The sequence below is a fragment of the Cetorhinus maximus genome, chromosome 12 (genome assembly GCF_964194155.1).
Source record: "Cetorhinus maximus chromosome 12, sCetMax3.hap1.1, whole genome shotgun sequence".
NCBI lineage: Eukaryota > Metazoa > Chordata > Chondrichthyes > Lamniformes > Cetorhinidae > Cetorhinus > Cetorhinus maximus.
Window position 1 is genome coordinate 98,511,209 of NC_135890.1, and position 16,267 is coordinate 98,527,475.

General features: G+C 38.7%; 1 protein-coding gene across 2 annotated transcripts in view; it reads right to left on the minus strand.

Moving 5' to 3' along the window:
• Positions 1-16,267, minus strand: part of brap (BRCA1 associated protein) — a 42,167-nt gene that overhangs the window by 9,594 nt on the left and 16,306 nt on the right. For both annotated transcript variants that reach the window (XM_078554229.1, XM_078554228.1), the window contains exons 4-10: positions 13,719-13,908; positions 13,497-13,610; positions 12,791-12,939; positions 11,608-11,683; positions 9,451-9,589; positions 7,273-7,382; positions 3,687-3,776 (exon numbers count right to left, since the gene is read on the minus strand). In XM_078554229.1, coding sequence (XP_078410355.1) covers positions 3,687-3,776; positions 7,273-7,382; positions 9,451-9,589; positions 11,608-11,683; positions 12,791-12,939; positions 13,497-13,610; positions 13,719-13,908 — 868 coding nt within the window. The remainder of the gene's footprint in view (positions 1-3,686; positions 3,777-7,272; positions 7,383-9,450; positions 9,590-11,607; positions 11,684-12,790; positions 12,940-13,496; positions 13,611-13,718; positions 13,909-16,267) is intronic.

Below are 16,267 nucleotides of genomic sequence, written 5' to 3' on the forward strand. Positions count from 1 at the left end.
TTTTTTAGTGCCAGATTTTGTAAAGTTTTTACCTGCATATAAAGAAATATATATGCACAAAAGCAAAATACTGCAGATGCTGGAAATCTGAAATAAAAACAGAAAATGCTGGAAATATTCAGCAATTCAGGAACCCAATCGCTGAAAGGAGAAACAGAGTTAATCTTTTGAGGTTGATGATTGACCTGAAACATTAACTCCATTTCATTCCCCAGGCACCTGCACCAATTATTATTAGACTGAATGAGGGATGAAAGATTCAAACTGAACCAGCATGTTAATATAACAAAGTGATTATAAGTCGCATGGTAGACCAGAACTTGAATATTGTTGAGAAGAGAGACATGTTGGTGAAGCTTTTCACCTCGCAATTATCATCAGGGCAAACACAAGGATGCCAAATTTCAAACAATCACACAATTTATGCGACAGGAGAAAAGTTCATTTACGCTTGCTAGAAGCGACATCCATTCATACGCAGGAACCTGTTCTCTGCAAACAAAAGGAATAATTTCAAGCCTTGCACCTTTTTTAAATTACTCAGGGGCTTGGGAAGCCTATATTCCACCCCCCACCCTACACCACCTCCCCCCCACCCCCCAAACAGTTTTCTCCATGGCAACGCCTTAGCCAGAGTCAACTTGTCAACCAATCAGCACCCTTTTCTCCTATAATATAAATTGTTGTGATTGTTTGAAAGTTGGCATTCTTGCGCTTGTCCTGATGAGTGCAAGATGAAAAGCTTTGGCAACATGTCTCTCTTTTCAGTAATATTAAAGTAATTCTTGTTTCTTCATCTTCAGTAGTTCTTCATCTAAATGTTACACACAAATCACATCATTTTCACCAAATTGCTTGCTTGGCTCACTTGACTATAGTTTCCTAGGCTATCCATATGCCCCCTTTTAAAAAACTGGTAGCATGCTTGCTATTTTCTGATCCTGAGTGCCGGTTCTAATGATTCCTTGAAGATAGTAACAGCAAGTTCATGGCTGATTAAACCAAACATTAAATGCCCTTGTATGAAGTTCATTGGCGCCTAATTCCTCATTTTCCTTCAATGTCATCCATCTGTTAGCTGCCTACATTTTCTTCACTCCTCCTGGAAATTCAGCTTCCATGCTGGGTTCACTGAGCTCCCACATTTCCTGGTATCTTTGCTGTAGCGTGGTCACTTGATACTATGCCACCTTTGGGATCTTTCTATTTACCATCCTTTTTTTAAAAAAAAAATAAACTTTGCTGCAAATAAATTTATAAAAACACTTAAAATTTATTTTAATATTCCATCCTATCCTAGCCTTATTTTGAACTCTCGCAACTTGTTTCTTAAGCCTCCTTTCCTTGTTTTTATATTTGCTGAAGTCTATCATATGTGACTTAATCACTTACCAACTTCTTGCTTCAAAAATTTCACTTTTGCTTATACCCATCTCACATTGATGCCTTTAATTGCCTTTCTTCACTAGGTATCTGTTCTGTACTCTGCATAGTATTTCTCAGCCTGACATTTTTCTACCATGTTTTTATTTCAAAAAGTGCTATTGTCTAGTTTCCTTAATTGATCCTTCATCCCTGCAACATCTATCTGCTTAACATAAACTGTTTTTATTGTCTACTTCTTTCCATCTTTCTTCATATTGTGGTTACTGTTGTCAACTCTTAACCTACTCTCTTATCTCCTGGCTGTTTGTAATATCATGTCCAACAGTGACCAACTTGTGTGCGCTCTTTGACCGATCGTTCTACGTAACAATGCCGGAGTGTTGGATCAAGTCTCAACTTATATTTATTCTTCTATAGATTTTAAAATTTACCCCAAACAACTGCATCTGTTCCTGGCACAGTTCCCTTGTTTGACTAACCTTCTCCCAGGCCTATGACCTACGGTAAATGTCCACATTTCTCACCCCTATTCACAGGATTGCCATCTTATTTGCACCTGGATCCAATAGGCCCCTGTGTTATCAAGTTCTTTTTCATGTAAAAATCTATACCATGTGCAGCCACGCACCCCACCCACCCCCCAACCAAAACCACGACCGGTTTTCTTTTCTACTTCTATTAAAATAATCTCTATCCCTGTATGTTTACTCAATTAGTGTCATTGTTGAACCAGGTTGATTTGTGACACTTATGATAGTCATTAGGGACATCCAGATATCCCATTTTTTTCCTAAAGATTCCTGGAATTTATATACAGAACATTAAGGCATTTTTTTCCCCAAGCCCCACACTGATTAGTTTATTTATTTGCCATTGTTTTTCTAACTTTTTGTATCACTGTACTCCATATATTTACTTGCTACTGTCAGTTCTGTATTTGATTCTTTCTGCCTTCAGCAGTCTTTTTTTTTCATCTATAACTGCCCTCCTGTAATTATTAGCACAAGTCGCTCCCATTGCTTTATTTACCCCATAACAATGACATGGATGAGAATCTGATTAAGGTGAAGTCTGCACAGCTTCCACTTGCCCGAGAATGTGTTTCAATGCTCCTTCACTTCCGTCTCTCCTGCTCCCTCTTCTACTTCTGTTGCCCATGTCATTTAGTTCTCTCACATTCTATATTTATCCCTTTCCTGCTCTTCTGATTCATGTGTTGCTTCCTTCTTTCACTTCTCGCTGCCTTTAAACTCTCCACCTTCACTTCTCACTCTCCTCTTTCATCTCTCAAGTGACTAAGAAGGATTCTGGTTTGGCATGCTAGCAAGGACTTGATCTACATGGGTGAGCCAGCAGACAGGTGGGAATCACTTAGATTGAACATGTAGGTAGACCAAGAAACATTTCGGGTGAGGAGTCTTTTGGGTGGACAAACCTTGAGGCATTCAGGGTGAGCAGGTGGGCCAAGAAGTACTCAACATGGGACGAGGGGTGGGATGTGGGCAAGTGACTAGTTTGGGAGCCATTGGAACAGAATGGATGGGCAAGCAACTATTTGTTGGTGAAAGACCATTGGCCCGAAATGTTAACTTGGTTTCTCTCTCTGCAGACTGACCTGCTGAGCGTCTCCATACTTTGATGAAGCATTCAACTGCATCTTGTTCAGGTTGATGTTAAAGGTTCCATGAAAAGCAGGGATCACTCCCGATACTCTCATTCCAACCTCCCAAATCCACCCAAGAGATGAAATCAGCTTTCCACTGATGTTTATGGAACCTTGGCAGATGTAAATTGGCCACTTAATTTGCCTACAACAGTCACTGCCCTTCAAAAGTAATTAATTCCATGCAACTTGCTTTGAGACATTTCTGAAGTTTGCATTGAAATCATAACTTCTCACATGGTTTCCCATTCTGAACTGTATGCCCCTTAGTTCTTCCTTCTTCATAAAATGCAAGCTTTTAAAGCTTAAACTATTGATTTTCATTTTCTATGCTTGGCGTCTTGCATGATGGACCTTCAGTGTGTTTCCCTAGGGTTTTAGTTTTTAAAAATCAATTCCAGTGTTGCAATCCCAGGAAGTGAAAGTTAGTTTCCTAGTTTAATTGCGTGGGGTATGGAGGGCAGGGAAGAGACAGATGAGACAGATTAACCATGTTGCTGCCTAGATTAGTCAAACACATCACCTAGAGTGATCAATTATGGAGAAGCACCTGGAAAGAACAGGTTGTATTCTCCGACTTTCTTGGACATGCATTGCAAAGGAGAAAAACAAAGAATCACTAACAAAAGCAACTTACCTCTTCTGCTGCATCCTTCTCCAAGTGTACTATTTTGTTTTCCCAGTAGATGCGTTGAGATTCTAGCTGACTGGTCAGGAGGTATGAATACTGTTGAGAAAATATTTACAAAATCTATTAAATCATTTTAATAAAATGGTTAACACAGAACATGAAACATGTTTAAAGTACACTGCTGGATAAATCTGAACATATATTTGCATTCAAGTACCACTATATTAAAAAGAGATCCCATTATTGTAAATCAAAATAGCGTGTAAGCTTAAGTTTCTATTTCAGGGCACTTTCCTTTGCTGAGGGATGTTGGCAAGTAGCCATGGTTGCTTTAGATCCAAGTTTGCAGTGTAGCAGAGCAAGCTGAAATTTGTCTAGCTTCCACAAGGCACCTCTTATTACTGAAAAGATTTGTATTTGTATAGTGCTGCACAGTCAATTAAGTACTTGTGAAGTGTAGTCATTGTTGTAATTTAGGAAATACGGCAGCCAATTTGTGCACAGGAAGCTCCCACAAACAGCAATGTAATAATGGCCAGATCACCTGTTTTTTTTTGAGGTGTTGATTATGGGATAAATATGGCATCTCTGACAGTACAGCACTCCCTCAGTACTGTACTAGAATGCTAGCTTTGATTTTTGTGCTCAAGTTCTGGAGTGGCGTTTAACCCAAATCTTCTGACTGAGGGATGAGGTGTCACCAATTGTAAACAGGAGGATAGAGTCTTACATTGAAAACAAAATACTGCAGGTGCTGGAAACCTGAAATAAAAACAAAATGCTGGAAAAACTCTGCAGGTGTAGCAGCATCTGTGAAGAGAGAAATAGAATTAGCGCTGAGCTCCAAAGAAGTCATATTGAACTCAAACCATTAACTCTGTTTCGCTCTCCACAGATGCTGCCAAACCTGAGTTTTTCCAGAACTTTGTTTTTACTAGCAAACCCTCTAACCCTCTAAGTCCTTGGTACAGCACAATGAAGCTCCAATTTGGCACATTAAACTCTTACCCATGGTAATTTGCTTTTTGAACCATAATTTTACTTTAGGACAAAGAAATATCCAATTTACTGCCCTTCCTATGCATACTCCAACACATGCAGGAAATACATAGTTGTAAATTCACTATTGGATACAATATTTAAAAGCCAGTTCTCACGGTGAATCAATGCATGTTACACCAAACTATACAAACTGGCAACTTCCCAGGTTTAACTGATGGCCTGTACAGTGGGAGCCAATATCAAAAGTGGTACTTTTGAGGCCTGTAATTGGTCTCAGTGACACAGAGATGATTTGAGAAAAGGCAAGATTCCTGCCCTGATCACTATCCAGTAACCTTTGTATGCTTACATAAACATAAGCCGAAAATGGGATTAGGCACAACTGTGATGTCTCTCCCTCTCTCCAATACTAATTCATCATTCACTAATTTAGATTCATGCATGAAGATCACTAAAGGTTCCAGACTGTTACTGTTTGCTCTGGAACCATACTGGAGCAAGAGTTGTCAGTTTCATAACCAATTGGGTTAAAGGGAGGAGACAACAAAAAAGCATATTCAATTTTATAAACTTACTTCCAATTAGCCAAGATAATGTTTAATGTTTCAATGTACAGGTGTCCATGTAGTACTTAGATAGGCAGTTTAACCACAGAGAATGAATGCACTATCTAAACTCTCAATTAAACTGTTAGAATTGCACTATAAGGCATTTGTTTACAATTTTCCTTCTTCCTGCCTTCAAGGCAGACTGGGTACCAGCAACCTTTCCCAGGTGACGATACTTCCTCTGTGAGTCCAGACAGTTAGCATCAACAGACTACTAAATCATGGGCAACATTACCTCATTATTGCTGAGCCCAGTCCTACCCTCACGTTCACACATGGGCACTTTTCCAGGAGAAGCTGTCATTGTTTCATAGGGACAAACCAAGGATCAAACCTGGAATGTTCTTTAAAGAACTCAATGCAATTCGAGGTAGTACATTCAGCCATTGTTGAGAGATCCCTGATAATAGACAATGTATAAACTGCCACAAAGCAAAAACCTTTGTACTGATATCTGTATCATGTGATATTGCATACTTTCTGTCGTTGCATGCCAGCGCAACGGCTGCATAACAGAACTTTAAGTAAATTATTAACAGTGAGTTCAAGGCTGTAATTTGATCTTTAGATTCAGAAAAGATGCCCCCATTGTTGGCAGTATCTAAGACATCACCACCCACCCTCCAAATGACTCTCAGCCTTCTTCAGTCCCTGGTATCCAGTGCTCTAGCTCCATTCACTCAGTAATCTCACTTCTGAAGCAGGAAAAAAGAACCTCTGCAACATCTTTATTTTAAATACATCAGTACATCATTTACCAACTGAGCTGGTTAGAATCAAATTACTTTCATGACGATTTTCCTTTGAGAAGTTTTGATATTTGACAGCTCCACTATGTTGAGCAGTTTATGACAGATTTTGGACAGGTGTCTAGATTAATTTAAATAGGGTAATCAAAATGAATTGAGCTTTTCCAAGAGTGTTATTTTTTTTTAAAAAGCAGCTATAATGATTTCCAATTACCACAAAATAAGCACCAAGGAATTTTAGGTATCAAGGCTGTCATCCAGTCATAAGCAACCCTTGGCACTATTAAGATTAGACATAGATAGCTCTGTATTTCAGCTAGGGCTTCCAGGCAACAGCGTGCAAGCTTAATACACAAACCTCATACCAACAGTTCAACTTGCAATTTAAAAAACAATTTATTTTGTCTGAACCTTCTACTAGCACCAGAGTAGCCAGCTAATGTGACAGAAATTATCCCACCAATTGTATGGGGGAGCTGGATAGGTTGCTGGCAGCTAATATCTTTGTTAGCCTTGCCTTTCCTTTCAATGCTACCACTATGTACAATGACAGGGAAGGAAGGAAAGTCCACCAGCACTGGCTTTTTTGAAACCAGTTAAAAATGTGAATATCCAAAACCTCTCAGTAGCAGCAAAACTGCATGGTTTATAATGGCAAATAAGATCTAAGTTAAGAGCCTCCTGGGTACTTGCTTGCTTCTATAAATGGGTTTTAAAATAAACATTTATAGGAAACTACACACATTTCTTGCTTTTCACTACCTTTCCTTTAGCTGGGAGAGGTGGATGGGGCGAACTAAAGCCAATGCAAAACACCACTGCCACAATTGCTTACTAACAATGTGCCTACACCAAGACTACAAAAGAATTCACAAGCTGGTCAGTTATTAATAGCCAATGCTCACTAAAACAGCAGTAAACAAGTCCCAGCAACAAATCTACAGGCAGCAGGTTACCAGCGTGCATTGTTTAAATAAATACTTTGGTGTTAAACCCATTTTCACATCTAAACAAATTTGTGTGGCACTACAGTATGACCAAAATAATTTCACAATGTCATATTTCACTTTCCTGTGGGGAAAAGCAAGAACAACAGGATCTGAATATAAACAATTATAGGTACACTTTCCAATGGACCAAATAATGCCAGTGGCTGCAGACTTCCACAATCAATCTGAGAAAAGAACAGGAAACAAAAAAAGTTACAAGCAAGTATTTCAACGGTCCACTAACCTCTAACTGAAGGGCATCAATCTTTTCATCCTGACAAGTGTCACCCTCACACTCATACTGGACAATTTTTCCATCTGTTTTACTGGCCACCAGGCGATGAACATAGTTATCTAGAGAAACCAAAGCACAACTTCAAAATAGTGAAGATGTTAAAACACACTAGCAAAATGCACTGAGTCATTGTTTTTTCAGCAAATATAAAACACATTGCCAATTGCTAGCATTCGGATATTTCAAATTAGCATTCCTTCACAGCCAGTTTTGTTGTATGCCAAAAAATTAACTGTATATGCCAACATCATAAATTAAAAGAAACTTTTAAATATAAAAAAAAACCTCCTGGATTAAAAATAATTGGTATTTGAATTCATGCCCTCATCTTTCCCCCAACCCATACCCCCGCCACCCTCAAGAATCTTTCTACATTTAGAAGAAACAGTAATAGGAAATATTTATGTTTTTTTTAAAACTGCTTTCCTTCCGCTAATTTAACCAGCAATTTGAGGGGTAAAGGTGTATTTGCCTTTACACACTTAAATTGGTCAAGATACAGACTAGTCAAATGTGTACAGTCTGTCAACGCTTGCAATTCTCAAAGGGAGCCCTAATGCAGCCTCTCCATAGGAATCTCAAAAATTACTGCCAAAGCAGAACCAAAGTATCAGGGGCAAAGTCACTGGCTCCACTTGAGCACTTCTTTTGAGACTTTTGCTTTGGGATGGTGCTTTGCACCCCCTTTGAAAATTGGGAGGGTTAGTAACTCAACACACATGGAAGGACAGTAACATTGTCAATATTTCCTCAATGATGCTTCATAAGTATCACCCTTAGCAATGTTCATTTTATATTTTAATTATCACCAAATGTTTCTTAAAAGCATCTGAAATTTGATCAATTTCAAATTGAATGAATGGCCTCACACAACAAAATATTAGCAAATATCAGCTTCTATCAACAGAATCCCAGTATTACACCAAGCACACAACACCAACTTCATCATTCTGTTCAAAAAATAGGCAGATATTCAGAGTTTTTAAACAATATTGCTGTCCTGATCAGAGCGCGAGATACCCTACAGCTTATTGCTTAGTTGAGAGTTAATGTAATTTAACACATAATGACTATTGGTTTCGGATATCCACAACTGCCTGATTTGAATCCACAGCCCAAAACATGACACTAGAACTTAACGCTACACACCAAGCATGAATCATCACATCTGCATCACAAGGATGTAGCTCATTTAGTAAAAGTATGAAGTTATCTTCATTTTAAAAGTACATAGGTCAATAAGATTAGTGAAATGGCTCGTTCATTCCATGGCTGTGTTTATTCGTGCCGCAACAATAGGGGGAGCACTTCTTGCACATGCCCAGATGCATATCTTTGTTGGTATCAGCTACCTGCATTAAAAACAAAGAAGCTGGCTTGACACAGACGAACAATGAAGTTCAAGATAGCCATTTTCAGGTCTGTGCAGTGCTTAACCAGTTGCAAGTTCTTGTACCTAATCCACCTATCATTTAGCAACTGTTCCCTATGTAAAACATGCATCTGACGATTCAGTAAATGATGATGACATAGAATCAGGAAATTTCCCAACTTCTAATGTGGAGAATTGATTGTGTCATTTAGTTTAAGGACACTTTTTATTAATTAAAACTCTTCACCAATGTGGGATTCAAAACCATGACCCTGAGATTAATAGTCCCATTATCTACCAACTGAGCTAGTCAGGCTATGTAGTATCTCCTTACACAAAGCCTTTTCAATTTGTTTATAGACTTTCCAATAAATACCAGCCATATATCAGTTAAAATATAATCTTACCCTCTGCGATAACATGTACCATAGCAAGTTGAAAGAATTTACAAATTCCATTATATTCATATTTAATCACAGGAATAATATTGATATGGGAGGTTGATATCAATAACTCTTGTAAGTGCCCAGTGAGTGATCCCAAATTAACTGAACTCAATCTCTTGCCTCCTAAAGCAGAAGTATAAAACATATTGTGCGTTATCTTTATAGCTAGAGACAGCTTCTAAAAGTTGCAAGGCACAGATCAAAATCTGCGAATGTGCCAGCAGCTGCAGTGCGGGCCAAGTGTGCATGCGCAACTGTTCCTGACACTTTTCCGGTTGGTGGCAGGAGTTAGTGTATTAGCATAGTTACCTCCAGCATAGTCCCAGACTCTGTGATTAGTGAGCTGCATGGCATACGTGTGTTGTGTTTCTTCAAAGTGTTTATACGCATGACGGCTGACGTATCGGCCACATCCTATGTGTCCACATATCAAACAAATCCACAGGTTCTGTAGGAGAGGAATAAAAAATAAAAGCTACACTCAGCATGAATATACTCGGATACATCCTGCACATTTTCTGCACTGTTAGCGGTAACACAGATTTACTATCTTGGATAAACGAGAGCATCTTTTATCCAGTCAGTGGTGGGATGTTTGATTATGGGCACCTTTTTAAAGACATTGTTATGTATCAAAGAATACAAGTCATCATCCATGCTTTCAGGTTGATTTCCAAACCATTGCACACAAACAGAATTTTTAAAAATCCTGCAGTATTATCTTTGTTAATCTCCTGGTTTTATTTAAATTTCCCTTTTCTTTCTCGCTTGTTGCGCCTCATTTACTCTGATCTTCATTTTGTATACACTGGATTCAATTTGTTACTTTTTTCTTTCTCTCATTTGTTTGTCTCATGCAATTTTCTGCTCTTCTGTACGCGTCCTATTATTTCTCCTTGTCTCTCTCACGCACAAAAATGCTCATTTAAAAATTGTCAGATAAAAGTGAATTGGGAGTCTAAGATATCTTGCAATGCATCATCTGCACAAGGAGATCTGGATTACCAAATAAGATGTCCTAAACCTCCGTCGCATCAGTTCAGACCAAAGGTTCATCAGCCAAAGTGAACAGCAAACATTGCAGCAAACATTAATTGAAAAGCACAATGCTGTGGTTGTTGGAAATATGAAATAAAATAGAAAATGCTGGAAGTACTCAGCACGTTATGGCAGTATCTGTGGAGAGAAACTGAGTTAACATTTCAGCCTGGTGTTCTGATGAAAGGTCACAGGCCTGAAACATTAACTCAGTTTCTCACCATAGATGCCACCATAACCTGCTGAATATTTCCAGTATTTTCTGTTTTTATTGCAATGAACATCTCTGCTGTGTACCTTTCAAAGTAGCTAAATAGAAGAAATTCAAATCAGTGGTCAATCCCAATAAGCATTTGCAAATAACAATGCCACAGCTGTCTCCACAAATCCTTTGTCTCTAAGAAAGTTAAACAGTGAAGTTAAAAGACTGAAAATGACTCATAAGATGGTAGCCTACTGAAAAGAAATGGAATGTGGTCCCTTTAAATGAACGAATGCAGCTTTACATGCCTGGATATCTTAATAAATTCAGAGCTCTTGACATAGCTTCTCTAAGAGGTACATTCTAAATGCTTCTTAAAAATCACTTCTTAAGCCTACTTTATATAACATGTGTGGTATTAAAAACAAAATAATCTTGTTACTTCATGTGCATAAGAGGGCAGAATAACTTGAACCACAGAGCTTTTTTTTAAATTGGTAATCCTTGTATGGTAGCATGTTTGTTTCTCTCCTTTTCTAATGAGAATACATTAATAATCAGGAGCAAAGTGAGGCTTTGTGCATTATCCCCATTCTGGATGCCATTTGTGGCATTTGAACGGTTTTGTTAAAAGGGTCAATAATAAAAACTGAAACAGCTGAAGGCTAGAAAATTCTACGGAATGGTTTACATACACATGCAATATAGAACTAGTACATGAAAAGGATAGAGTGAGGCATACACACCTTTGATCTCTGAAACTTGGGTTTGAATTCACTACAAACAAACTAGAACAGAAGGAAAAATAAAACAGCCCTCAGGATGAAAGTTTGTTCTCCTTATTGTGCCACGTGAAAGGAGTCTGGGCAGTCTCAATCCAGTGCTTTATGGTATGTGCCCACCACACATAGCCGGTCTAATTCAACTCAAATGAACAATCTCACTCAGGTGGTCTTGGGATAACTGATGTGAAGGATCAATGCAATACGGTGCTCTGTTCAGGATATGGCTACGGCACATTGCTGAGTCAGGGCATAGTTTTCTATGCCACTGCTATAAGTAACCCGCAAAGGCTTGAATAAGACACCGACGGCAGAAATGGAAATATATTCCAGTCCACAGTCCAGACAACTGAGGCAAGCATTCCTTCTTTTTTAAAAAAAAACAGAATTAGCACCCTCAAGTGCTTTAATCTGATCACAGTGTTATTTATTGTTCTTTCTTACCTCCTGGACTCCACACTCAAAACATTTATTTTCTTCAACTGGCTCCGGGGTCTGACAGTATCTGCAAACTGGGCACCTAAGAAAAAGTAACATACTTAGGTTATTAATCAGGCCAGGTAAACAAACTGCTCCCTCTTTTGCATGCAAGTTGCAGGAATGTTAAGTTATTTTACATCTCTGGAACTTTTATACACAAAGAGCAAATGCAGGAGTAAATTAATACATTTTTCTGATTTCTAAAAACTTACATATTGACAAATAACACTGCCTCAAAAGTAAAAACTAATGCTTAGAAAAGAGTTTAAAATCAAGATACCAAGTCATGAGGCGATATTTATTTATTTTCAGCAAACAACTTAAAAGGCACAATAGAGAACTGAGATACAGTAAGTGCCAAGTTTCCTAAATTAGTCCAATTTGGAGCCACTCCAATGTGCAGTCACCTGGTTTAACCTGATGTGCTCTCTGTACATTTGCTTTGTCATTTAACATTTTTTATAGCTGCAATGTTACCACACAGTGAGCCAACTATTGTACTAAATCCACCAACACAGATTTGCCGATTGACTTTGGATGAAGGACCCAGGATTCAGTAAGCTATAAAGATGCTTAAGTAAGCAGTGTTGCGCATTTTGCAGTGGCAGAATAAACAAGGTAGGGCTTGTCTAGCAATTTCTAAAAGTAAAAGAATTACCCTTCTATTAACAGTTTAATTATGTACCAATATAATGTATCATTACTAGCTTTTTGCCCATTCTTCTATAATTGGTCTCATACATTACACAATTCAATGTTTCATCCACTGAAATACTTCCAGGCTGCACATTGAGAATTTTGGAAGCACTCAGGTCAGACATACATATCACAGGTCCCATGAAGCACTTAAAGCTGAAATAGAGATTTTGCTTCATGGATCAGAGAGCTCTTCCACAGATGAAACATCAGCTATAGATTTTAAATGCTGTTACTGTCAAGATATTACAGTGGAAGGTTTTATTTTGTTGTGTAGGAGTTTTGTAGCATGGAATACATTTAACATAGGATCTTTAACAACATACTTTTTCCCCCTACTGTACATCAAATACATCACACAGCAACTATGCAGACAGTGGGAGTTGCTATGTGAGGATCTTATTCCAATTCTTGCCCTGTATTTCCATAGTTTAAATTCTGTTTGACTTACGTTGTGTCCTCCCAGTGTTGCAAGCAATGACTATGAAAGCTGTGATTACAGAGTATTGTTAGAACACCATTTACAGATTCATCCATTCTTTCAAGGCACACAATGCAAGGTGGTAACTCAGTTACACCCATTACAGGAAGACTGGCTCCCTAAAAGAGAGAAAATATAAAATCAACATATCTAGGGAAAACAAAGTTAGGCTCTTACAATCACAATGGATGATACAGAATGATTCTCAAACAGCTAGAGCCCTTTTAAGATCATAACTAGAAATTAGCTAAGGAGCTGCTGTCAAGTAGGTTCCACTGTAGCTAAGGAAAATCTAACATTATTCTTCCTTTAACTCCATTGCTAGGACTTTCAAGTGTCAAGCTTCCTGCTTCAGTCAGGATAGGGGAGAAGATGATAGTCAAAGTCACAGACATTTCCAGTTGCCTGAGTTGCTTCATTAGCTCACTTCAAATGGAAGGGGGTGATCACAAATATTTTCCATTCCTTCTTTAATTCCCCTGCCTTAAAGTGAGACAGGGTGGAGTATCAGTTACCTGCTGATAATCAGAACTTATCCATTGAACATCATAAACCAGGCAGACTAAATGACAGAATAAACTTGTTATTTTGGTTAGGTATCCACTGCTGCCATTTAGCCACAATATTTGACTGTATTAAAATGCAGCCCTGTTAATAAATATTGCAGAATACCTACATCCTCAGATTTGATGACCTCAGCTCTTTCCACGTATACCAACTGGCAAACATCATCCTCAATAGAATTAAATTGCCGACCATTACAGGCAGTATAAAAGCTGTCTGCTTCCGCCTAAAAATCAGGAAGAGGAGTAAAAAGATTGCACTGGTAAAAACAGTATACTTAATACTTCTAAATACCAAATGCACAAATATGACCAGAATGAAAACTATTTCTTACCTGTGAACAAAATTTGACGAGAACCATATATTGGTTTGGGGTGGAGTCTCTTATTATTTTCATGTGCTCAATCGAATCATCAAATGGAGCAACAAACCTCATAAGATCATGGCTGGTCATGGTGGCTGGGACAGTAAGGATGCATAACATGGCACTACGCCTCACATCTTCTTTTAAGGACGTCATCTTGCTGCAGAAGAAAAACAATATTGCTCAACTCTCCTGGAAATTGCAAAACGATAATGATGGATAGTCATGAGTAATAATGACAACTCCGCATTTGGTACCAATAATTACAGGAAAAGGGATGCCAGTATATTCAGGATTCGAGTTTAATGAAAGGATTAGTGCTTTTGGTGCAAACAACAACTTGCTAATATCATCCAGGTAATGGATATGTTGCAAGTTCTTGGATAATCTCCAGAGGTACATTCATTTTAAATGAAAACATTACTAATGTTCTAGCTTCCTTTAAAAACTCAATTTAAAGTTATTGAGGTATACTTGCCCCTGTACAAAACTATACCACTTAATATCCCCATCCTCAATGATGGCAAAGCCTAGCAAGCATGCAAAAAAAAGGTCAAAGTCTTTGCAAATATCTTCAGCCAGAAGTGCCAACAGGATGATCCATCTCGCCGCCCTCCTGAGGTCCCCAGCATCACAGATACCAATCTTCAGCCAATTTTATGTACTCTGCCTGATGTCAAACAACGGACCCAAGGCTTTGGACACTGACAACATTCCAGCTGTAGTGCTGAAGACTCGTACTCCAGAACTGGCTATGCCTCTAGCCAAGTTGTTCCAGTACAGCTACAAGGCTGACAAACCTGACAAAGCGGAAAATTCTTCAGGAATGTCCCGTCCACAAAATACTGGACAAATTCAGTCCGGCCAATTACCGCCATCAGTCTACTCTCAATTATCAGCAAAAATGATGGAAGGTGTCACTGCCAGTGCTATCAAAAGCACTTACTCAGCAACAACCTGCACACCAGTGCTCAATTTGGGTTTTGACAAAGCCACTAGGCTCCAGGCCTCATTACTGCCTTGGTCCAATTGTGGACAACAAAGTTGAATTCCACAGGTCAAACAAGAGCGATTGCCTTTGGCTTTAAGGCAGCATTTGAACAACTGTGGCAAAGAGTCCTAGTTAAATTGAAGTTATTGGTAATCGAGGGGGAAAACACACCACCTGTTGAAATCATAAAGGAAGATGGTTGTGGTTGGAGGCCAATCATCTCAGGCCCAGTATATTTTTGGAGTTCATCAGGTGGGGTGCCCTAGGGCCAACCATCTTAGCTGCTTCATCAACGACCTTCCTTCCAACATAACGACAGTTGTGGGGATGATTGATGATGACTGCACTGTGCTCAGTTCCATTTGCAACTCTTCATGCGGGGGGAGGACTCCTACCCAAAGAAGCGAGCACGGAGACGAAGGCGGTGGAAGAAAAGTTCAGCATCGTGCCAAGCCCGGAATTCAATGAGGTGAGGGCGTAAGGGTAGGAAACTGAGTCCTTTGCTGAGCACTGAACATTCAGCATCAGAGGGGAAGGTCAGGGGGTATGGTGAATACATGGCCGGGGCTGGGATTAGAAGACGGGATTTTAAAGGATATTGGATCTTCAATTTAGTACAAAAGCGAACAAATGCATGACTCACCACTTGATTATATGTCACTGATATGAAGAAAGTAAATTATTTCCATAGAATTGCTACTGCATAATATATTGGGATTCTATATTTAGATGAAAAGCATGCAGAATCCCGAATGGAAACAAAGTATAAAGCAACCACAGCAAAAAAATATAAAGTATGCCCAGAGGACCCTCATTATTTTGCAAAATAACCAGCGGGTGATCATGATCACCAATGCCACCTGACAGTCAGCAAATAAAGTAAAAATAAAATTAAAATACTGTGGATGCTGGAAATCTGAAATAAAAAACAGAAAATGCTGGAAAAACTCAGCAGGTCTGGCAGCATCTGTCAGGAGAGAAACATTCTGAGTCCGCTCTGAAGCTCTGAAGAGTCATACAGACTCGAAACGTTAACTCTGTTTCTCTCCCGACAGATGCTGCCAGACCTCCTGAGTTTTTCCAGCATTTTCTGTTTTTATTGCAGCAAATAAAGTACTTGTTCTGCTTTCTTTTTACTATTTTTGTCCCACTTTTCTTTCGATTCTCTTGTTTAATGCCTTTCTGAAATACTGTAACAGAAAATGCTATAAACACTAAACAAGAACTTTAAAGGGAAATAATAAGGGGGTGGGGTTCATATGCTCACTACTTACTCTGACATCTCTACTCAAAATATTGTATTATACTCATCACTTTACAGATGCTAATAGACGGTGTGTTACGAGCATTTCCTATTTTATTTCAGGTTTTCAGCATTTGCTGCCTCATTTTAATCTTGACTATTGCATTCCTTTTCCTATTTTTGTTACTTGCTTTGTTTCCCCAATTTGTCTCTTCCTCACCACATACAAAAGGTACGAGTTATTCCACGTTTCATAGAGAAGCTGCCTAGAAATAGCAAGTGGCA